The sequence below is a fragment of the Poeciliopsis prolifica genome, unplaced genomic scaffold, assembly GCF_027474105.1.
Source record: "Poeciliopsis prolifica strain line A6 unplaced genomic scaffold, Auburn_PproV2 SCAFFOLD053, whole genome shotgun sequence".
Taxonomy (NCBI): Eukaryota; Metazoa; Chordata; class Actinopteri; order Cyprinodontiformes; family Poeciliidae; genus Poeciliopsis; species Poeciliopsis prolifica.
In genome coordinates this window covers 3532177-3556549 of record NW_026562428.1, presented here as the reverse complement: position 1 = coordinate 3556549, position 24373 = coordinate 3532177, and the positions used below count along the sequence as shown (strand labels likewise).

General features: G+C 41.0%; 3 protein-coding genes across 4 annotated transcripts in view; 2 read left to right on the top strand and 1 right to left on the bottom strand.

Moving 5' to 3' along the window:
* abcc4 (ATP-binding cassette, sub-family C (CFTR/MRP), member 4) overlaps positions 1 to 21868 on the bottom strand; it is a 25530-nt gene extending 3662 nt beyond the window's left edge. Inside the window, exons 1-21 of one of the 2 annotated variants that reach the window (XM_055059060.1) lie at positions 21801 to 21868; positions 11554 to 11664; positions 10011 to 10131; positions 9329 to 9553; positions 9122 to 9211; positions 7680 to 7843; positions 7005 to 7130; positions 6049 to 6298; positions 5263 to 5370; positions 5046 to 5135; positions 4709 to 4900; positions 3707 to 3801; positions 3539 to 3625; positions 3020 to 3116; positions 1973 to 2173; positions 1320 to 1457; positions 1209 to 1246; positions 1034 to 1137; positions 800 to 946; positions 639 to 718; positions 2 to 152 (exon numbers count right to left, since the gene is read on the bottom strand). In XM_055059060.1, coding sequence (XP_054915035.1) covers positions 2 to 152; positions 639 to 718; positions 800 to 946; positions 1034 to 1137; positions 1209 to 1246; positions 1320 to 1457; positions 1973 to 2173; positions 3020 to 3116; positions 3539 to 3625; positions 3707 to 3801; positions 4709 to 4900; positions 5046 to 5135; positions 5263 to 5370; positions 6049 to 6298; positions 7005 to 7130; positions 7680 to 7843; positions 9122 to 9211; positions 9329 to 9553; positions 10011 to 10131; positions 11554 to 11609 — 2560 coding nt within the window. In that variant the 5' untranslated portion in view covers positions 11610 to 11664; positions 21801 to 21868. Of the gene's footprint in view, position 1; positions 153 to 638; positions 719 to 799; positions 947 to 1033; positions 1138 to 1208; positions 1247 to 1319; positions 1458 to 1972; positions 2174 to 3019; positions 3117 to 3538; positions 3626 to 3706; positions 3802 to 4708; positions 4901 to 5045; positions 5136 to 5262; positions 5371 to 6048; positions 6299 to 7004; positions 7131 to 7679; positions 7844 to 9121; positions 9212 to 9328; positions 9554 to 10010; positions 10132 to 11553; positions 11665 to 12765; positions 12991 to 21800 lie in introns of those variants that run through there. The other variant, XM_055059058.1, reaches the window with a different exon arrangement.
* On the top strand, positions 18720 to 20256 carry cldn10a (claudin 10a). The gene is made up of 5 exons (XM_055059062.1): positions 18720 to 18939; positions 19551 to 19712; positions 19792 to 19873; positions 19957 to 20059; positions 20137 to 20256. The coding sequence occupies exons 1-5, from the start codon at positions 18720 to 18722 to the stop codon at positions 20254 to 20256; spliced, it is 687 nt and encodes a 228-aa protein (XP_054915037.1).
* Positions 21700 to 24373, top strand: cldn10e (claudin 10e). Its single transcript, XM_055059061.1, has 5 exons — positions 21700 to 22048; positions 22136 to 22297; positions 22549 to 22630; positions 22774 to 22887; positions 23176 to 24373. Exons 1-5 carry the CDS (start codon positions 21817 to 21819, stop codon positions 23585 to 23587), a joined length of 1002 nt encoding a protein of 333 aa, XP_054915036.1. The 5' UTR covers positions 21700 to 21816; the 3' UTR covers positions 23588 to 24373.

The window sequence follows — 24373 nt, the reverse complement described above, 5'->3', positions numbered from 1 at the left end:
CTGGTGGATTCAAGGCGCTTGACATCTCTGGAGGTTTGCAGGAAGTAGCGGCGCAAGAAGAGGAACAATCCGAGGAGAGGCAAAACCGGGATGAGGATCCATGGGATCACAGACGCTGCCACGGCGATCACACCGAGAATCTGCAGGAACACCTAAAAAAAAATCCCAGCAAAAAGTGTTCACAACCAAACCTCAGTGTCAGGTGAAGAGGATTAAAACTCATTGGTTTATCATTTATCATGATAAATTTATCATCCCGATAAATTCCAAATGATGAGGTTTGAAATCGTCCAAAATTGTCCGCAGTTTTTAATTTCACAATTTCCTTCACTCAAGTAAACAAACAATACCCATCAATAAATTTGTACAAATAGTCAAAGAGTTACTGTGAGCAGTTTATTGATATAAATCACAATCATTTATTTGATTGCCTTCTAAAAGAAGCAAATTACCAACAGGTGTGTTTCTCAGGAGCAATTATGTGTTTGTGGGGCTAATTACCAAAACAACTAATCATAAATACTGTTATTCCAATAGTAGAACAGACACTGTTTTACTATTTTACTAAATTTTACTATTTAATAGCATAATAAAACATTTGGTCCATATTGCCCACACTCAGGTGTGTGTATCCTCACCTGAATGAAGTCGGTGAACGTCCAGGGCAGCATGGAGTCCACCTGGCCGATGTCCTTAGAAAACCTGTTCAACACTCTTCCTGGAGAGACGCAGCGAGTGAGAACATAACATTGCGTTCTCTTTGGACCACAAAGGGTTTAATGACGCTCTCTTGGCTTACCGATGGGGTTGATGTCGAAGAAGCGTACGGGCGCTCTCAGGATGGCGTTAAACATGCTGTTGTGGAGGCTCTGAGCCGCTTTCACCAGCACAGAGAACAGGAGGAGGTTCCTCACGAAGCCAAACAGGATGGTGGCTGCAGTGAGACCTGCGGGAAACCAGCAGGGCTCTCTGATCAGCAGGAAGCAGAGAAACAGTGATAAAAACAGGGCAGACTGCGTGTGAAGCAGGTTACCTCCATAAACACCCAGATAGAAACCTAAATCCAACTTTGTGCTGTTGGTTCCATTTGTCGCCGTGCTGCTATTAGTGCTGCTTAGCTTTTCTTGCTCTCCTGCCCTAAAACATGGCAGATGAAATGAGGAAACAGCCCTGTTAGCATCAGGAGGAGAACGCAGAGAATTCCTTACCAGTACGCCAGCCACCAGTCTTGCATCACATACGATCCCTGCAACAGAAAACATCATTACTTACTTGTACTGGTATTTCTGAATAGCGATGGCTGGTTTTTGTTGCTGTACCTGAGCCAGGAGGTTAACCAGCCCAGCAAACAGCAGGACGACGATGTTGGCTCCAGCTCTCAGGTATTTCACGTACATTTTCATTCCGATGGTTCCCTGAGACCGACTCTCCTCCGGCACTGTCTGGACCGCCTCTGTCTGCCAAGGAACATCAACGAGCACGGTCACCATCGATACCGTTCGTTTTAATCTCATCTTAGAGAGGCAAAGGAAATTGTTTCAACAAGACGGAGAAGATTATTGTGCTTTAATTAATAACATGTGTGAGAATGAAGCTGCACTTCTGAATCGTCACACAAACCGACTAAACGTGACCAGACAAAGGGGATCTGAAATTAGAGAAGCAAAAGGCAAATACGTACTCAAAGCAGCAGAATCAGCTGCTGTGTTCATGGTAGTGTGTTTAAAATCACAGCTTCAACACTCTTTCATTTCCCTTTTTGTACTAAGAGCTAAAGGTCCGTTTAAAATGTCCCATCAAACAAAAATGTTACCAAATCTCTCCTCTAAGCTTCTGTAAGAATAATTAAAAGAGAGTAAATAAACACCAAGATAAGAAATAATAATGTGGATTAGATGTAGAAACAACTCCTTTCTTCTCTGTGAAAACTCATGGTGGACCACAAGAGGGCGTAACAGAACGCTGTACCAACCGGTAAGTGATCTCCGTCTTTGATTGAGTTAACCGAGGAGTGATGAGAGACAATTGACATCTCGGACACAGTCCTGCTCCTGGGAGGAACGTCCTGTGGAGACTGCGGCTGCTCTTCTTCCTCTTCGTTCCCCAGCAAAGAGGTGAAGTCCAGTCCAGAGCGCTGCAGCTCTGTGTACGTTCCCTTTGCCACCATGTGGCCCTGATGAACACACACAGCCAGAGTTAAACTGCTGGCAACAATTAAACATCTCAGCAGCGAAACACAGGATTTTATTTACAGCTTTCTATTTCTTGCTTTAGAAAACCCCAAACCAGGGCAACCTAAACATCTGTTATCATAACTTGACTCCAACAGGATGAGGGTTTGTGCAGACTCCATCAATTCAAAGCTAAGACTTCTTAAGACCTTTAAGAGTGGGATTTCAGACCTTATCAGGAAAGAAATGCACTAACTTTGTCCAGCCAACTGGCAAGAAATCTGTAAGAAAGCTAGCTAGCTAGCAAGGATATGTTAGCAGCTAGTTAGCAATAGCCTCAACAGTCCTGAGTCACAGAACGCAATGAAGATATTCGTGCCACTCACACTTTTGCCTGATAGAAAATCTTGTACGCATAGAATATGAAAGTTGTAATAGTTTTGTTCACACAACATTTAAGACATGTAACGTATTGCAGGCCAAATTACTTTTATAAAGTAGTTTTAGACGTTTTAAGACCTTTATTTCAAATAAGAGCTTTAACGCCTTTCTAAAATGCAGGCTTTATAACGTCTGAAATTCTATAAATACATATCCAATTTAAGACATTTCAAAGCCTTTAATTTAGATACGAGTTTAGTCTGAAAACAGTTTAAATCAACTTCCTCCCATCTCCTAATTAACGCCCTAACATGTGAAAAGAATGCAGTGCAGCCAGATTTTGGAGGTCATAGAAATGTTGCTCATGATAACAGTTTAAGCCTGCCAAGTTGAGGAAGCAAACAGGACAGTCTGCAAGGTTCCTGCTCGGTGTGTTCATGCAGGGAAGAGTAAGTATTCAAACCAACCTCCTTTAGTACTAGGATCTGGTCTGCAGCCTTCAGGTACTGCAGCTGGTGGGTGACCAGGATGCAAGGCTTGTTCTTCAGCAGCCCACAGATGCACCTGATGACAGCAAGCAGGAATGAGTAGCTCTAACTGGAGGTTTATTAGGACTTCATTACTCAAAGTGTTTGCTGCTGACACTGGAATAAAGACATAAGGTGTGTCTTCGCTCATTATCCACCACAACCAGTTCTGTCCCTTTTCACCTGCCTTCTCAGTTGAGAAGTATTGCGTATCAGAATTAAACCAGAGGGCTGTCGGCCATTGTTCAACCCTGAACAAAAACACTAAGACCTTCAAAAAGCCAATAAGAGAGGAAAGTTCCAGTAAACACACTGACAGGTCTCCACCCTGCTCTTTACAACTTCCTCTGACTGGGATCTGAATCAGAGGCTTTACACCCATTTCCTGCCTGGGAAATTCAGGGAATCTATTGTCCCGATTCATGAAGCGTTCAGCTGAGCAGACTGGATGGGACTCACTCTTCAAACAGGTGTCTGCCGACCTCAGCGTCCACGGCACTGAGAGGATCGTCCAGCAGGTAGATGTCTGCGTCCTGATATACAGCCCTAAAACAGAAAACACTTTACTCCAGCGTTTATCCAGGAAAAATGCATCTCGACTCGTCCGGTTTCCTGCTTGGCTTTTACCTGGCCAGGTTGACTCTGGCTTTCTGGCCCCCACTGAGGGTGGCCCCTCTGTCCCCAATCAGAGTCTGATCCCCGTCTGGCAGCAGCTCCATGTCCTACACATAAAACATAACATTTACCAGATTGTCCCCAACTTATCTTAGAAAGGGTGAAAAGATGAACATGCATGAGTTTGTGGGGTTAAACATAAAAAGAAGATTTCAACACCAACAATGAATTAGCAAATTTAAAGGCTGATCAGTGACAACTTCATATAAAACAGATAAAGTTGATCAGGAAGAACTTCGTGTAAAGAGCTTATAGTTCAGTCGGTCCATTCGTAGCTAGCCAAGGTCACACGCCTCTTCCCTGACCTCTCCTCCAATCAGCCGAGCAAACATTAACAGCTTTTTACAACAAGAAGAAGGTAAACACACACAAACACAAACACACACACACCCGAGTCTCAGCTTTGGTTAAACTTTGCTATTAAGGTGAAAAGGTGAACCTTCAATATTTACATTGAAGTCTTACTATCATGGCAGCAACTAACAATTATTTTAGTAATAGATTATCCTGACAATCTGATTTGAAAATTCACTCCAGCATTTCTTATATTATATTAGAAATACATTACAATATTCAAACCAAGTCGATTCCTTTTTTTAAACAAGAAAATAAAGATTTTATTGCCCAATATGCAAAACCAGGTGAAACTAAAACTGCCATATATATATATATATATATATAAAAGAGATTTCTATATATACACATATATAATATATATATACACACACAAAAAAAAAATCATCTTAAATGCAAAATGTATATATTTTTGCTTAATCACTGCTCTGTTATTCTTTTAACAAATGGTCTTTTTTGTGTCTTTTTGAGTCAGCACGTTTAAGTGCTGACTAAATTAATTGACTATTAATCACAATCTTTTCAGCACTAGTTAAGATACTTTAGTTTTTTTTTAAATCATAACTTTCACACAAAAAATATTGGGAGAATCCATCTCACCCTTTTCAGAGCGCAGGCTTTGATGACTCTTTCATACTTCCGAGGTTCCAGGTCTTTCCCAAACAAGATATTGCTGCGAATGGTTCCAGGAAACACCCAGGGCTGCTGAGCGGCGTAGGTCAGCTGACCTTTGACCCTCAGCACCCCCTTTTCAGCAGGAAGCTCTCCCAGGATGGAGCTCAACAGGGACGACTGTGAAAACGCAAAAAGTTAGGAGCTGACTGACGGCTCTGGGTCATCAACACGTTCAAAGAAAATAAGAATCTTAAAATGGAGATTGAAAGATTTGTTAGGAGGCTAAAACTTTTTCACAACTCTGGGAATCGCAAAGCCTGACCTTTCCAGCTCCGACTGGGCCAATCACAGCCAACAACTGATTCGAATTCAGAGAGAGGGAGATGCTCTGCAAGGTCGGAGCATCTAAGTTCTGGAGGAAAAACAACAAAACTATTTTTTACTCCACCTAGATTTTCACGGAATTAAATCTCCTGCTTAGAAAAGAGATTTCTATTAAGTTGTCTCTTGACATTTGTAAATAAAAGGTGGAGTCCCACCTTATCCCAGTAGCAGGTCAGATCATCGAGCTCCACACCAACATCCTTCTTGTCCTCCTTTGAAAGAGCAACGCTGGTTTTTGTGATCTCATCCAACAGCAAGAACTCCTTCACCACGAGAAAGAGAAAACAGATTTTAAAAATACAAATAAACAAGGTCCTGTACAGCTGATTTAAAGCATAACAGCTTAAAACAGGACTGAACAGAAAGAGTCTGTCTAAAAGATTATATTAACTATGGAGAGATTTATGGACATGAAAATACTCCATCAACTTTAAAAACATGTTTTAACACAAACTGCATCAAATGTTTCAGTCTCCAGAAAATTCATCTGACTTATTGTGTCCATGTACGTCATCTTAATATTAGACATGACATTTAGATGCAAACATAAAAGCAGCTCAAGTTTATTTGAACAGTTTGGTTTAGTCAAACTAAGCAATGAATTAAAAATGTTTCATTGTAAAACAATTTCCTGTCGCTTCCAGGTTTTTATGGATGAGGTTTACTGCAGCAGTCAGGTGGCTGTGAGGTTATAAAACTACAATAAGATCTGGAGAGGAAGATAACAGAGCTAAACATTAGAACGATAACAGGACGGACCGATCTTTATGAGTTCTGTCAAGAAAAGCAAAGTCATGCAGATTTTTTTTACTGAATCTCAGCAACAGTAACACCTGGGTACGACATGCTAAACCTTAACGCCGAGTGAAAGAATGAAAGAAGTCGCCTTCTCCTTTGATTTACTTCAGTCACTTTCAGAGAGTTTGGAGTTCTTTTTATACCTGAATCCTCTGAATGCTGACACGGCTCTCAAACAGCTTCTCAATGGCGCTGGGGAAGAAGAGCGTGACGGTGAGCCGCACGGCCGTGTACAGCGACACCGTCACAAACACCCGGCTGGCGGAGATGGGGTTCCCCAGCAGCACGTAGATGGTGAACGTGATGAAGACGATGATCTTGCTGGCGCAGAAAAACGACGCCATGTTGAGTCCTCGCAGGTAGGAGCTCTTCATGATCTTGGAGATCTCCTTCCTAGGACGACGAAGGGAAATAGTCGGAAATAGTCATTTTGTTGGTTCAGCAACAAAATGACAGAGACCAGTACTAAAGTTATGGACTGTCCTTTGCAATAATTAGTTAGTTAATTAGTGAATTAGTTCTTAAAGCTTTCCTTTTTCTTTGCATTTGTGATGCAGAAAACATACAAATAAAAAGTGAGCTCTTGTTTTCTAAGAATCGTTTACTATAAGCTCACAACATCTTTGTGATGAAGTATATGCACGTTGCAACAAAAAGGTACGGAAGGTGACAGAAGAATCTCCCAAACATAAAACAATAAACACTCCCATGAAGCTTAAATCCTAAAACTCCAACAAAGCAGCATCAGCAAGTTCAACATTTGTCTGATGAGAACAAATCTTCACAGCTAAAAGAAATACTTCCTCTTTTGTTACAAACCTTTCTTTTTTTTTTCCAGAAATGCCTCAGTGGTCACATCTCACACTTTTCAAATTAGTCATAATCCAGAAAGTAATTATTGACACCAGTCTGTAACCAGCATTAACGCTTTGTTAATGTTTATGTCAACTGACTAAACTGGTAACTTTTCTATAGGGACCAACAGATTATGTCTGCTGTTAATAAATAGGCAGGAAAAACCTAAAAAGATAACTAGAGGGTTTATAACCTCTGGTTGTTTGTGAAACTTGAACTGCCTGACATTGGTCTTTCTTTTTACCTTCTGACCTCAGTGACCAGAGCAGAAAAAGGTTTTTCCCAGGCGTACATCTTGATGATCCTCATTCCAGACACAACCTCGTTCATTGTTCGGATTCGGCTGTCTGTTAGCACGGCGGTCTTACTCCTAGAAAGGAAGGGTAGGACACTGAGTGTGCTGGAAATGCACTTCAGCATCCAAATGTCTCTATGTGCAGGTAAATGAACTGTATACATGACAAACTTTAGCATTTTTCTTTGTAGTTTTTATAACAGTCAAACAAAGTAGCACATAAATGTGAAGTAGAAGGAAAATAATGTGTGTATTTATATTTTCATCTGTGAAAAATCCAGAAAGTTTTGACTTTTCCTTCTGCTTTGCACTATTTTTCTTTGGTTGCTTGCTTTAGTTCATCCATGTCTGTGGACTGTTATTATATATATATATATATATATATTATGTTATATTTTTTGTTTCATTCTATTATTGTATTGCATATCCGTTTTTATAACCTATCAAGTTACTGCAGATGCGAATTAGCTTTTGCTACAATCTGGTACAACACGTGAAATGATGACGTTTATGTTTGAGCATTTCTAAATAAAGTTTATTATTGTAAAAACAAAATAAAAAGACTTTGATAAAGACAACTACAATTACTGAACAAGGGTCTCATCCGGTGTGTGTGTGTTTTACCTGAACTTAGAAAAGAGTCTTCCAAACATGGTTTGGGTGGGCATCAGGAACAGGAGGACCCCCATTCCCGCCAAGCAGGAGGGGCCAATTTCATCCCACAGCAGCCCCACAACTGCAGCTGCCTGAAGTGGCCCCACCCACAGGAAGTGCAGGAAAATAGTCACCTAGAGACAAGGAGTCAGGGTTGAACCGCAATATAACATTAGAAAAAAAAAAAAATCTAAGTTTCCATCAAGGTGAGAGTTTCTTCTTCCTTCTGTCAAACGGGCTCAGGTCCAGTCAGGTATGAAAGCGTGACACGCTGTCATTACCATCCCACCCACTGCCAGAAAACAAACTCCCTCCAGAAGCCGGGGCTTTCACAGCACGCTCTGCCCGCAGATTAACACGAAACTCTGCATTCCTCGCACACAAACAGAGTTCAGTGCTCAGAGGGTAATGAGGCCTTAAACAGAGACCCACACAGCTTGTGGCAAACACATTTCTGACACGACTAGGTGGAGTGATGATCAGGCACCGGGCCATGTCAAAACATTTATGTTAACCGACAGCCTAGGAAATTAATCATTTGATCATTTTCTAACACTGCGCCAACCCCATCGCATCATTTAACTTGAGCACAAACCAAGAGTCAGATAGCTTGGAGGATGTTTGTCACTGCTGATGAATATGGAATGGTGAATCAAAAGAGAAAAAAAGATGCAGAAAAAAAGAGGAAAAATTGCAGAATGGGAAAAAATTAAACAAATATTTGGTGAACTCTGTTACTCCTGCAGCAACAGACGGTAAACAGGCACAGAAAGCACAAAGGTGGAGAAATTTAGTAACTAGGAACATTCTCTACAGTGAGGGAGGCAGAGTGTGTGCCATTTAGGACATTTATCTCTTATCGAGCCGACTTTAAACTTGTATCTTTAATAGTGCAAAGAAATTGAATGAACACACTAAATCCTGTTTGTTAAAACTAAAAGAAATACTACGTTTTTCAGATCTTTAGCATTTTTTTGTTATCATCGTAATACTAATTTAGGAAGACATCGATGTGGGAAAAGTTTTTGGTCCCAGATGTCAGCAGATGAAACGCAATTCAAAGTGAAATATGTGGGGAATACTTTGGAAAAACAGCCCACATTTTTGTGGTTTTATACATGCCAGATTAACTGGAGTCTTTTTAAGAAACAAAGAAAGTAGAAATTAAATTTGTGCTTCGAAGCTGAAGAAAACATTTCAGAGTTTAATTTTTCAAAAAGGCTGCATTGTTCCTCAGGTATTTTCATACATTTCAGATATTCATTTGTAAGACATTTAGAAGGAAATTCACTTTGTGTTGACAATTAAAACACATCACAATTTGTGGCAAAAGGTGGAGAAGTTCAGGTCGAAAAAATTTTTTGGGGCAGCATCGAACCCTGAAAAAGACACAGCAGCTCATTTTCTCATACCTCGTCAAACTTGTTGACGTCATTGGACAAAAGGTTGACTATTTGGCCTGTGGTTGTCTTTCCCATGGCTGAACTGCTAAGGCACAGAGCCTGAGAAAAAAATAAAAGAAGAAGCAATGGTTAAAGGAAAACTGATCTACTCTGACAGACAGTGCCAGGATTAAACTGCTAAATGATAATCAGAACCTCATTTTCCCTGATACAGACCTTCCTGTAGATCATGTGACACATGGCCACTCTGATCTTCATGCCTGCTCTCAGGACGTGGTAGAAGTAGAGGTGATGGATCACTGCCAGGCAGAAGGTGCAGGCGGACAGGCCGGCCGCGTAGCCCAGGGTCTTATTCAAAGAATTTCTGTCATCTGGATTATAATTCTCAAAGTACTGAATCACTTCCCCCAAAAAAACTGGCTGGATCACTCTGATGGATTCCTGCATTCCAGGAGAGACGAGATAATTAAAGATAAGAAAATTGAAAAAAATTCCCTGCAGACTTAAAAAAACACTTCAAATCAGATATTCTTTGAAACAATCAGTACTCCTACACCTTTTGAATGTTGCGACATTTACAAACTATTGGTGTATTTAAATTGTCTGTAGTGGTGCAGCGTTATCAAATATATTTGTAAATGAGTACATTTATGTCTGCATTTAAAAAAACCTAACATTTTAAGTCAAGTATTGGAATCGGCTGACGCTAAGCCTCAGATATCGGTCTCGGTATTGGAGGTGAAAAACGTAGATCGGTGCAGGCTTAAAAACATAGGATTGGACAGAAAATAGAAACTATGGATGAAAATGTTTAAGTCAATAGGATGGGGAAGAATACAACCCTGTTTTCCCAGTTTGTATCAGAACCTTGAACATTTCACACAGACAGACCTCTGACCTCTACAAGTGTAAAGAGTCCCAGCATTCCATAGGACTTCCAGTAGCACTGGATGATGACTTTGGTCAGCCCAGGTGTCCTCATCTCTTTGGCAGCTTTCTGCACCTCCTGGTCCCAGTATCTGTGACAGAGAAGGACCGGAAGTGGATAAGTCGAGGTCTATCGGCTTAGAAATCTTTGAATGGAGACGAGGCCAGCCCTGCCTCCGAGACGGCAGCGGCATTTGTTCAGGAACAAACAGGTCGCAGGCAGGTATGAACACATCGACGGCCTACAGTAACATTGGTGCAAACTTTAATAACCTCACATCAAATCAAAGGATGCACCTTCTTACAGACGAGGTTTTTTTTCTTCACTATTTTATGACTGTTTGGTCCATTAGATGTGCTTTAGTTTTTATTCAAGAAACAAATTGACAAATTTTGAGAATAAAGATTGGGATCAAATGTTGAACAAGTTCCCATTTAGTCTTAATTAGTTTTAAAGAAATATCCAGTTTTTATGTCTCTGTTGCTTTTATTGACGCATTTATGGGTGACCATCAACCTTAAACACTGTGCCAGTGTTTGCATTTATACATTTGTATTTTTGAAAATGGAAAAAAGGGATTATTTAGGTTAATTCTCAAGTGTTTTTTGTCTTATTTAAAAAAAAATGACATGGAAACACACATTGTTCATATGGTATATTACCTTCTCCCTAGTGGCTGTAAGAACTTTCAGAATCCGATACATAGTGGTTCATAACTTGCAGGAAAACATGAAAATTAAATGTTTTGGTCCTAATATAACAGATAATCTAATAAATGACCATGACTTCACTGTGCTTCAGGGGAAAAAACTGACCTATCAGGAAGTTAAACTCCATTCCCACAAATACCCACATATCATCATCATCGTAACACGGCTGATATTTCCTTCATCTTATCTCCGACAACTAACCGTAGGACATTTTAACAGGCTAGACAAACAGATGCCTGAGATCAGAAATCGCAGGTTTTAAAGGATAACTCTTAAAGCTCATTTATCAAATGATAAACGCTTTTAAGAAGCTCAATATTTGGCCACAGGAAGTCAAATAATACCCAAGCAGCAAAGTAACATTTTGAACAAACACCAGTTGAAGCTGAATATATTAAAGCAAATATCTCCATTTATCTTATTACGTTAAGAAATAAACAGGATTTGGACGTTTTTGACAGTTTTTTGCTTTCTGTTGGAAAAGCAAAAAACTGGTATATTACCTTCAGAATAAAGGTAATAATTATTACCTTTATTCTGTAAAGGTAATAAATATTTACAGAAGTGAATGAACTCTGTCGTTACATTTGCACTAGCAAGCGTGTATTAGCAACTAGCGAGTGGTAGATCCAATAGTCTGGAGGGTGTCTAACGCTCTTGCCTGCCAGAAATGTCCAATAAAAACGCAAAAAATACAAGATTATATAGTCTTGTCAAGACAAAATGTAAAAAAAGAAGAAGAAAAAAAAGAAAAAAACTGATCTTAAGATATTTTAAGGCCTTTATTCGTGCAGTTTGTGTACCTCTGCAGCTCTTTTCCCAGCACCTCTGACCTGTCCTCATGGAGCACTTCATACATGTCTTCCTCCTCCAACCTGCGCTTGTAGCCGATCCTGAACAGAGGGTTCAGCCACCTGATGAAGAGAGGAAAAGGATTTCATGATTTCATTCAGCAGATTAGATCCACACAGTCTTGGAAATGGATGCAAAACCCATCAAAGTCAGCCATGACTAAAGATTAGTCAGCCATTACTAAAGATTGTAAACATTACTGGAAAATGTTGGTGAAACAGATTCAGCTAATCTGATGGAGGCAGACCTCAGGGCACAAACAGGAAAAATGACTCAGACTACCATATAATAAGCAAGAAAGGTTTGTGTGTTTTTCATAGTGTTTGGCCAGGAGATGAATGACACTTTAATGCTCGTATTTTGGAATTGAGATAATTTTACACAGCAAATCAAGAGCTTGAAACTTCCCAAACCGTGTCACTCTCTGTTTGGAAAACCCGACCCAGACTGTGTGCATTCTTGCACTAGACCTTTTTCTTAAGGGTCAGCTGATATATGACCCAGACAGAGGAGATTTCCAGAGGTGAGGGAAACGTCCTGCTCTTCAATTGAAAGAAGAGTTTTCTAAAATCAGAGAGGATCTTTCAGAGTGACATGTTTGTTTGTTTTTTGTTTTACAACTATGCTGTAACTATTTGTTCAAATTTTCAATGTGCAAATTCTTAGAATGATCAAAACAGATTTTTTTGGCATCAATCAGGCACAAAATAATTCAAACCAGACAAATAAATAGTGTAATAAAAATGGATTTTGAATGTCTGTGTGTAAAACAATCCTGTGGTGATTCAGACTGTTGTTTGGTTTAAAAGCGTTTTACGTACTGAAAAGGGAAAAATACATCCTAAAAGTTTATTTAAAAACACACAAAGTTTTATAAAATGTGAAAACACCGTCATGCAATAGTTTACAGGACGTTAGGTTTAGCTGCATAATCTAAAACACCTGCGCTGGAACTAGACGTAAATGATATTGATTTGTCGCACATGCCCGGTTGTTTCCTCCAGCTCGTGCATGACGTTGTCCCGTCAGACTAACTTTGTGTGAAACGAAACAGTGAAAGTCACACTTCCTACCCAAACCGAGTCCACTTTTAAACTCCCCGCGAAATTCCTCCCGATAAAAACCAGCCGGTTCAGCACAGGTAGCGCTCAGCGCCCACTCACCAGAAGAATATCTTGGACAGAATGTTCGCCGTCGCCGCCGGGTTCTTCTTGCCATCTTTCCGGACTTTCTCCATGACTAACCGGGAGGTTTCGCTGCGTCTCCCCGCTTTTCAAAACTGCAGCTCCCGGTTACGTGTTATAACTTTGTAGGACATGCATGTTACACGAGGGCAAGGCTCCCCCCGAATGTGAGTTTACGTAAACCTTTACGTCCGGCCTAAGGCGCTGAAGAGAAATGAAAGAAACGGAAAAAACTCCCTTTAGCCCCGCCCTCAATACACCTGATTGGCCAGAAAAACATTCCTGCTATGCTATTGGCTGGTTGTTCACGGTGCTTTTCGACAGTTTACCTACATATAATTTTTACTTAGAATATATCTAAAATATTTCCGCTTATACATTTGTCTTTAAAGATTGGTTAAAAATAATTAAATATCTCAAAAATAACAGTTTTAGAATACATTTGAAATTCAGTTCATCCACATTTTTGTGACATCACAATCCAAGACTTCAATGAATTTTCTAAGTAGTTTATGTGATGTACATAAATTACATATACAGTAGTACATTGTTGTGAATTTAAAATATTTTGCAAATAATTTTATTTAGGAGATAAAATGTAAAAGAAAATAACGCGGGAAGTCAAAACTGTCCTCAACAAGAAGAAGGTTGCCTTCAGGAGAGGAGACAGGGAGGCCATGAAGGCAGCACAGCAGGAGGTGAAGCAGTGTGTGAGGGAAGCAAAAGACAGCTACAGGAGAAAGGTGGAGCAGAAGCTGAGAGAGAACAACATGAGGGAGGTCTGGGAAGGTGTGAGGACCATCACTGGCCTCAACACAAAGACCAGAGTCGTTGGGGGAACAATGGAGAGGGCAAACGAACTGAACAACTTCTTCAACAGGTTCAACCAGTCTGTGCGCCCCCAACCCCCTCTCTCACTGCAGCCACCTCTGCTCCTTACCACACCTCCCCACAGACAACAAAACACTGACAACCCCCCCACACCTCAGCACAACCTCCACCCCACATCACCACAGACCAGGTCAGAGAACAGCTGAGGAAGCTCAAGCCCAGGAAAGCAGCAGGGCCGGACCAGGTGTGTCCAAGGCTGCTGAAGACCTGCGCTGCTGAACTGGGAGAGCCACTACAGCGGATCTTCAACCTCAGCCTGCAGCTAAGGGAAGTGCCCACCCTCTGGAAGACATCCTGCATCGTCCCAGTGCCCAAGAAGAACAGGCCCAGCGAGCTGAATGACTTTCGGCCCGTGGCACTCACTTCACACCTGATGAAGACGTTGGAGCGGCTCTTCCTCGGCCTCCTCAGACCTCAGGTGGAACATCAGGACCTCTTGCAATTCGCCTACCAGGCAGATGTTGTGTGGATGCCATCCTCTACCTGCTGCACCGGGCCCACTCCCACCTGGATAAGGGCAGTGGCACAGTGAGGATCCTTTTCTTGGACTTCTCCAGTGCCTTTAATACAATCCAGCCCCTTCTGCTCCAGGACAAACTAAACAGCATGGGAGTGGACCAGCACCTGGTCACCTGGATCCATAGTTACCTCACCAACAGGCCACAGTATGTCAGGCTAAAGGACACCGTGTCTGACACTGTGGTCAGCAGCACAGGAGCCCCTCAGGGCACAGTGCTGGCCCCTCTTCTCTTCACCCTGTACTCCTCTGACTTCCACTACAACTCGGAGCTGTGTCACATACAGAAGTATGCTGATGACACACCCATAGTCGGATGTATCAGGGACGACGGAGAGGAGGAATATCGCTGTCTGGTGAGGGACTTTGCTCTCTGGTGCCACACAAACCACCTGGAACTCAACACCTCTAAGACGAAGGAGCTGGTTATAGACTTTGGGAGGTCCAGACCAAAGCCGAGACCAGTCGTACTAGAGGGAACGGAGGTTGAGGTCATGGGCTCCTACAAGTACCTAAGGCTGTGGCTGGACAGTAAACTGGATTGGTCAAAACATACCAGCCACCTGTACGGGAAGGTGCAGAGCAGGATGTACTTCCTGAGGAGACTGCGGTCCTTTAACATCTGCAGCAAACTGCTGTGGATGTTCTACCAGTCAGTGATCGCCAGTGTCCTCTTCTACACCGTGGTGTGCTGGGGAGGCAGCACATCCAAGAAGGAACGTCCAGACTGGACAAACTGATCAGGCGTGCCGGCTCTGTGGTCGGCATGAAGCTGGACTCTCTGGTGACGGTGGCAGAGGCGAGGACACTGAACAAACTGCTGGACATCATGGACGATAGCAGCCACCCTCTACACGCCGTCATCAGCAGCCAGAGGAGCCTGTTCAGTGACAGACTGCTGCTTCCCAAGTGCCGGACCAATAGATTCAAGAACTCCTTTGTCCCCCACGCCTTCAGACTGTACAACTCCTCACTGGGGGTCGGAGGTGACACAGGACAGAGGGAAGAAGGAGTAGTTTTTCTACAAATGTGAACTCCATATTTATCAGGCCATACCATATCACTGGTCAATCTATCCACCAAATTGCTATAATTTCCTTTTGTGTTGTATTTATATTCTTTGTTTTGTATTTAATTTGTATTTTTTTGTATTCTTTTATGTATGCTTACTGTGTGCCACATTTTTGCCTGTGAGCTGCTGGTAACTATAATTTCCTGAGGGAGTCTTCCCAAGGGATCAATAAAGTCAAGTCTAAGTCTAAGTCTAAATAAATGTCCAATATAAATCAATGAGGTCTGAGGTATTAACATGTTTAAATGGGGAACAAATAAATTATGCAGGGTACTTTATACCAGACTTACAATAAGTTAAAGATGTCCAAATAAATCTCCAGTGGTCCATTCGTTAAAATCACATTTTTATGAGTCAGCATAAGTTCAAGTTCCTTTATTTCTGTCACATGGTATGTCTCACTGTATGTTTACATCACGATGACAGTTCAATGCTCATAGGACTTTTTAGAAGGTAACTCATACCCCAATTGTCACGTGAGAGGACTGAAATAAGGTAGTGAGGAGTTTTCCCCTCAACTTTCCACAGTGGAGAAACTTCCTTTTATTTTCTCACTCCTTGGTTTGATACAGAAAGACCCCCAAGGCATGCTGTCCACACAGAGAGGATATCCTGTGCATAAACAGAGGGAGCCTGCATTTGAGAGAAGCTCCTTGACTCTCCACAGGTGTTTCCTGCTGGGTTACTTCCCAGCATGGCACTCCCTTCAGCCTCCTATTGCTGCTATCGTACTCAAGGAATCTTCTGAAGCAACTCACTCGCATGGTGCTGAGATAAACAATGATACCGTCACCGTTACAAAGCAGAATGGCCAAGGCTCCATGACTCACGTTTTCCTCCTGTCGATGTTTAGCTAGCACTGACTAGGAGAAAGGCCAAAGGAGAGAAGACAGCGGGAGATTATTCAAAGAATAACGGCCAGTGGATAAGTACAGCTTTCCCACGCTGTTCTCAACACTAAAGACATGTGCTCTGTTCCTCAATCACTCACAGATGAAACCTTCATCTCCTATCATATTTGTGAGGAAATATACATGTTTAACCAAGAGTTACAATGAAATCAACACCTTGCTGCCTTCTTACTGACCGTCGAGTTTTAGTTAAACAGCTTTTAGAACAGGAGCGATAAACATGTTTTATAGAAAACACATGAAGATGCATCAGCATGTAAACACAAACAAACATCCAATCTCCTACTTTTGGCAAAGGCCTTTGGAAAAAACAGAAGTGCTTTGAAGTCCTCTGGACTTTAATAAAGAGCTACACAAGAACAGGGCATATACTTTTGATGCTGATGACACACAACTTTATTTTGTGGTGTCAATGTATGACCCTAATACACTGAACTCACCGAATGTTCCCGTAACGTCAACAAATGAATGCTTTTATTTTTTTTTTTATTCAACACAAATATAACAGAAGTTATTGTTTACGGTCCCAAAATCCATGGCTTAAGATCAGAACACGGCAAGAGTCAATTGGGTTAAAAACCACAGAGAATGCAAGGAGCCTGTCTTGGGTCTGGAAGTTCACAAGCACAAAATCTCTGTTACCGAATCAGCTTACTTAAAAACATTGCCAGAATAAAGGATTTCATCAACACCGGCCACAGAAAGACTAGTGCATGCCTTTTAGTTTCCGCAGATTAGGTGACTGCAACACTGTCTTTACTGGTCTCTGTAAAAATCAGTCATGCACCAGGTCATACAACATTATGTTTCTCTATTTTGCACTTAATGTATGTATCCTTTATTTAATCACGAGAAGCAACACAAGCAAATTCAAATCCTTGTTTAGGGAGTGATAAGCAATATTGGCTTTTGATACTAAATACTGTAGAAACAAAACCAATGCTGTCGTTACCAATTGACAATTTTCCTACCCAAAGTTATCAGATGATCGTGATGATCAGCATACAATATCACATAAACCACCTGTACCAGCTGTTTCCCTTTGAATTGGCTGCTTTACAGGATTAACCAAGAGGCCTTTCGGAAACATCCCAGCAACAGCAGCCATGGTAACGTACGTCTGAGGGTTTAACTATCTAGAGATTTCATAAAGACACTCACAGCACCTGCCTCTGTGCCATTTACTGACAGTAAAAATAGCTGAGCTTGGATTTCCTGGAATTCTTCCCCTGCAAAGGTTCTACCTGTTCCCAGTTTATGACCCCAGACACTGTCTGATGAGCGCTTATAAAACAGGTAGCCTGGAGAGGAGCCGCTAGCGTCTTAATAATGTTTCTGTTAATTAAAATGTTTCCTTCTCTGGAATGAACCAAGATTAGGAGGACTTATCTTTTCTTTGAACTGCTCAAAATCAGGTCAGCACTCAAATATGGGATGTTTTCTGGCACCAGATTATTGCAGATCCTAAAATGCTGAGTCACCTCGACCTGAGTACGGAATACGAGTGGGACCTGTGCCAACACATCCACCTCCTCCTTATAAATTTCACACAGGTCTTTAATTTTCAGTCTGTCTCAGACTTCCATACTACTCACACTACTCTTCATGTTCCCCCACCCCATCTGAGCTCAAAGTCCAACGCTGTTGTTAAAATTAAACAGCTGCATATCATTCCTGCACTGATAGAAGATCAATAATAGATAATCATCTGTGAAGTTAAACTTGTATAGAACAAAACATCCGGCCACTCCAAGGTTTAAACATCCAATACTAGAAAAATTGAAGGATTGTTGAGATCCCCAAAAGTTTTTCACGCTTTTCAGTAAAAAAAAAAAAAAAAAATCAAAGAAAAGTCTAGCCAATCTCCACAATTAGGTGAGAAACACCGCCATCTAGTGGATGCTCACCAGATGCTGCTCCTCCTCAGTATTTTAAGATGTTAGGTGGTTCAGGATTCCCAGATGTAGCCAATTGTTACTTCATATTTAGCGTTTTAGAGCAAAGAGTCCTGACTGTCTCACATGTAACCATGAGAGAACAGTAAAAACGGTTTCTTCTTTCTGCCACATGATGGCGCTATTATGCAGTAAGAGATGTTTTGCTCAAGGGAGAAAACAAAGTCTAGAAATTAAAATTTTGATTAGTTATGATCAAGAAGCAACCATACTCCTCTTAAGAGAAGAAACACTGTGGACAAAGCTGTTGACTCCCAGTCATGTCCTATTTTCGACTCCTTGTAGTTCCCCCTGTCAATTAAAAACATTTTAGTTTTTCTTAATTAAAGACTAACCTCACATTCCCCTTGCAGAGATTATGGATCTAAAGTAATGAATCAGAGCAGATCCATCCACAACACTTCCTGAATACATTTCATTATCTCTGGCTGTTCACCAAGGCCTCCCAGGCTGGGCAGGTGAAGTAGAAGCAAAATTCTGCACAACTGCCAACTTCAACATACCTCTCCTATTCAGACCAACCCACTTTCTCTCCAATCTCTCCTGAGGAAAAGATCTCACTCTGAACCAAATCCAGTGTGGAAAAAATGGGCAACATGGTAACGGAGATCGTTGCCTTTCTTCTAACCATGTCTGGGTGGATCTTGGTATCATCCACAGTGCCCACGGACTACTGGAAGGTGTCGTCCGTGGATGGGACGGTTATCACGACAGCAACGTTCTGGTCTAATCTGTGGAAAACGTGTGTGACTGATTCCAGGGGGTTGTCCAACTGCAAAGACTTCCCCTCGATGCTGGCTCTGGACGGTGAGTTGGTGGATGTTTAAACTTTGTGACTGCTAGAAGCCAAGACCATATTGAGGTATAGCATTGTGTACTTGTGTAAATCAGCAACAGGGAAAATGGATTGTGAGCTTAATATTTTCATCATAAGTTGCAACAATAAACAAAGGCCATACAATACAAACATACAGAATATACTAAGATTGAGACAGCACCATTACTTGCCAGTCTGAAACATGAACGGCCTTTAAATGTATCTTTCAAAGGGTACAAACATAAATATCAACCTCATACAATAGCAGATTTGAGTAGTTTTTACTAATATATCAACATACTTTTAGTCGTTCCTGTAAATGTATTTTCGTGTTAACTTTTAAACAAATAATTCACTAAGGTTTTATTACTGGGCTTTAATATTTTTGTTGAAGCAGTTTTGGCAGGAATTTTATTTGAGAATGCATCTACAATGGGAGTGAGTACTTATGCTTAAATGTCACAATTTTTTGGTGGAATGAGGGAAATATTCCAAGTATGTCCGATTGTTTCGTCTAAACATTTTATTAAACATTTGTTGAAGACGTCGATAGGATGGTATTGTAAAGACGCAAATATTCCTTTTTATTCTCCACTTACAGTGTATATCCAGGTGTGTCGGGGTTTGATGATCGCTGCCGTGTGCCTGGATTTCTTCGGTGCCACTTTGGCATTGCTGGAAATGAAGCGCACAAAAATAGGGGGCTCGGACACCACCAAGGCTCGTCTGACCGTTCTGTCGGGCCTCCACTTTGTTCTCAGTGGCGAGTTTTGACATATGAGTTAGAAATCAACCAGAATACACAAACTTCCTTTGGAAATTAATGAATGTTGTCTGAACAGGGATCTGCTGCATGACTGCATGTTCCATATATGCTCGTAGGATCATAACAGACTTCTTCGACCCTATGTTCGTTGCACAGAAGTATGTATCCAAGATCGTAAAACATTTCACCCAAAGATTCCCATGAACCTGTTGGTCAGAATTGAGTTTTTTTCCCTACGCAGGTTTGAACTGGGGGCGGCTCTCTTCGTCGGCTGGTCTGGATCCGTGCTTTGTATTTTAGGTGGCCTTCTATTGTGCCTCTCCCTTTCTGAAAGCTTCAGCTTAAGATCAGCATTATTTTTAAGCTTTGCAAATATGGTAGTATATCTAATCACATTTTTAAATAGATTTCTAATTTTTGCAGAGGCAAATACTTGTACACAGGAGCACCGTCATTCGGGACGACACACAACAAGAGGGCAAACAGTCTGCAAATGGAGCCACGAGAGCCGAGGAAACACATAAGAAACGCTTATGTGTGAAGCAAAGTGAACTCTCTTACTTCTTAAGTTAACTGCATAGATTTCCATATTTTATGAAATAACTCAATAACAGAAGCACATATCTAAGGCCATTGTAGATAGAATAAAATTGCTGCCAAAAAACTCACATTTTTAGATCAATTTCAGAAATATTGAAGAAAAATACTTTGTAAGCTTTTATGAATTTTCGGTAAGCTTCATTGTGTCGAGCTGGAGCATTACACACATCACGGACAAATCTCAACTTCAACAGAGTCCACGGCTTCCAGGAAACAATCGTTTCTCACTAGGCGAGAGTCCAGACCTTCTGTACGAAGCCAGAAGATTAAAAAAAATAAATAAGAAGGGCTACCTGAGCAGTTGTTCATTTTTAATAAATCACTAGAATAACTTGCATCAAAAGCCAACTGGAACTAGTAGCAAAGAACAGTTCTTTCATCTCTGCTATGAGAACATTCATTGCTCCCGGGAACACTCATTATCTTGGATTTACCTGTAATTAGAACAGCACAAAGACCCTTTGGTGTATTTCTGGGAACCATGGCACAGTGCGTACCTGGTGAAATGACCAATAACCAACAGCTTACAGCCCAAGGCACAATCGAGAGCGATGCTTCAAGCAGCTCAACTCATACCAGTCGCGCTTTTACATACTTCATGTAGAAACAACAACTGAAACATACGGTTTATGGTCGCATCAAACAGAAGATGGAGTCGAAAAACAAAAACACTAAGACGTATGCTTGAGGAGAGATGCTTGGTGCTAAGTTAAGTGTCAAAAAGTGAAGTTGAAATTGAAAGGTTGTGCCGGTATTTTATGACAGAAATCAGCTGCAATGAAGAGGTTTTGAGAATTAATGCTGCGTTTTAGGTCATTTCAATCTGATTTAAGGCCACATTTTAACTAGACTTCAGCCACAAACGTGGTTAATAATAGGAAGCTTTTGATTTAAAAGGAGTATATTAACTTTATTCTGGGCCAGGTTAGTTAAAAACTGCATTTTGTATGTACTCTGGTAATTTCTGACATTAAAAATTTGCTTAAAGTGCTCAAACATTATTTTTTGTGTGACAAAACATGAAACCACAAGAGGGATATAATAAGGAATATAAAAGTACAAAGACCCTACGGCAGTTTGGCATATTGATATTCACCATTTTCAGTCATAGTTGCTACGTTTTAAGTCAAAATTATTTCATTATTTATTCTGTCTTATTTTGCACATATTCCTGAATCTGTGAGAAACATGAGTGGATGCATGAAGTCCTGTGTAACCTGATATTTGCTTGGTTAAGTGGTTTTAGTCTAGATTCTAATCTGGCAGTTTTCAGCAGTGGCTTCTGGGAACCAGAGCGAATTCTGTCTCCCACCCACATTCTACGAAACACCTGATCTGGTAGACACTCCTTCTGCACAGCATCAGACCGATTCACCTGCTCGACTTTCTTTGAAGAAAGGAGTTGGGTAGGAGTTCGACCCCACATCTGGCTTTACATTGGAGACAGTAAACATTGTTGGATGAGAAATCGAGAGGAGAACCCACCTGCATAGGCCGAAAGATGAAGATCAGAGTGGTCCAAATCTGGGGGTTTTTAATGACAGTGTTAGGCTGGATCTTTGTGGCCTGCACTATGGCCATGGAGGGCTGGAAGATCGCCTCAGTTGGTGGTATGGGTGGTTCGTCCATCATCAAAGTGGCATGGCACTGGTCCAGCTTATGGAGAAAATGCTTCACCGATTCAACTGCAGTCAGTAATTGCTATGATTTCCCTGCGCTCTGGTCTGTGGAAGGTAAGTAAACACATAGTCATGTACTTCGATCTGTAACCACTTTGTTTGTAAATCTGCTCATATAAATGTGTGTCTTGGTGATTGAAGGGCACGTTCAAATAGTGCGAGGCCTACTGATGGGAGCTCTTTCTCTGGGTATGCTGGGGTTCGTACTCAGCCTGTTGGGTATGGAATGCACCCGTATTGGGGGAAAAGACCCTTCAAAGTACAAGAAGATCTATATAGGTGGATTGTGCCACATCATCAGTGGTAAATGTTTGATTTTTTAAATCAAAATATACATGATTTAATAAATCCTGGTCCTTAGTAATTTCCACGTTTTATTATATTGCTTTAAATCATGTCCCCCCTTCATACGTTTTTCCAAATGAAAAGAGTTTTTCCTGGATGCCAAAATGAGAAACTTTACGATATCTACTAAACCTAACCATTATAAGGAATGTAACAAAGTGTGTCGACTGGATTCTCCGTTAATATTTTTAAACATGATTTTCTCTCAGGTGCATTGTCCACATGTGGGTATGCCGTGTATTCAGAGTACGTCATGATCAAAAACTTCGATTCCGGCCTGACTGGACTCGAGTAAGTTAATCAAACAAACATGCATGTTGACCGCCTGACCTTTGAAGCCATCACTTTCTTTTCATTGTAAATCTGTTATCTTTTTAACACAGGTAAAATCTTTGTGTATTAATCTTGCACGGTATTTATGTAATCGTTTTCAGTTACGGCCTTGGCACTCCGTTGTTCCTTGGCTGGGTGGGCTCGGCCTTTCACATGACTGGTGGTTTTTTCTATCTGTGGTCCGTATGCACGCCGCTCTGTGGAAGAGGTGAAAGGTCAGTAATGGAGTCATTACCTGCTATTGGGCAACCAAACTGAAGTGACACTACAGTACTTACTTCCACAGACGATAAACGATAAAACAACTTCAGTGGGCACATGTTTCGGGATTTTAGTAAATAATACTTGGGTCAGAATTTTGTGCCTTCAAAGACAGCCATGCTCCTTAAAATGTTTCATGTTTTGTCATGTTCAAAGTAACAAACTGATAGAGCGATGTGTTAAAAGATTACAGGTAACAGCTCATTTTCCAGTTTTACTTATTAAAATGTTTGTTTGTTTAGGGTGATTAAGGTAAAACCACAGCCAGACCTGGAGAAAAACAAACCCACCACAGCTTCTACTGCCGTGTCAGAGGTCACCTCCAATACCAAACTGTCATCCATCTCTGAGCTGTCGTCCCGGTCCGAGCGTTCGGATGTGTCCTCCTTGTCGACACACACCTCCCAATCTGGGCGTACTGCCAGGTCGGGTCGCACCCCCAGATCAAACGGAACCTCCGAATATGGTTCGGGATCCAGATCAGGATCCGAGTTTCAGTCAAGCCTGTCCTTGGAGTCCAGCCGGTCTTCTTTGTCGGGATCGAGGAGCAGCAGTCGGAGCAGCGGCAGCAGTCGGAGCAGCCGCACAGTGACCTCGCTGTCTGGCAGTTTGAGAAGCGGAACTACGCCGTTTGTCAAAAACGCCTACATTTGAACTGATAAATTAAAATGTCGACGTCAAAATCACTACGTAAACAAATCTGTCAATGTGTCTGACATAAAGCCAAATTCTGATTAAGTTACCAGATGCAAGCTAACTGAATCATTAGCTTTTGAATGTTAGCCGTTTTATGTCAAGTAATTGTCTTTGACAAGTTGAGTTTTATTTTAATGCAATAACCATGTATTTGTAATCTGAAACATCTGGTAGCTTTAAAAAAACAACAACAATAAATCAAAGGGTTAATTCAAGCGTAAAAGCTAGTTAGCTGTAGCCAAACTAGCTAATTTGGCTAGCTACATTAGCACATGTTTGACTGCTGCCAGCATGGAAATTGCCAACATAACAAATTCCACTTCTTATTACAAGATCCAAGCTGAATAATAAGGTCAAGAAATTCAATAATAGCCTCTTTATAATTGAAAACATGTATGTTCAAAATCTGCATATTATTAAATTTTTTTGTTTTGTTTGTTTCTTGGGGAAATTTTAACAATAGATTGTATTTGTGCTGTAAATAATTTTTGTTTTGGCTGAAAACGTTTTATTTGAAAATCTCACAAAGATTTTACACTGACTGCTGATAACTATTCCACATAACCCCAATTGAAAACCAGTAAATAAGTTACCCTTATGAAAATTACACCTGTTGAAACTGAATGTGACAAACTTTACAAGTGAATGTTTTGTAGTAACAAAGTCTAAAGATTGATATAAGTGTTTGTTGACAATAAACAAAGCTCTCTTTTACTGTCATTCAGAAATTCAAGCAAATGTCCA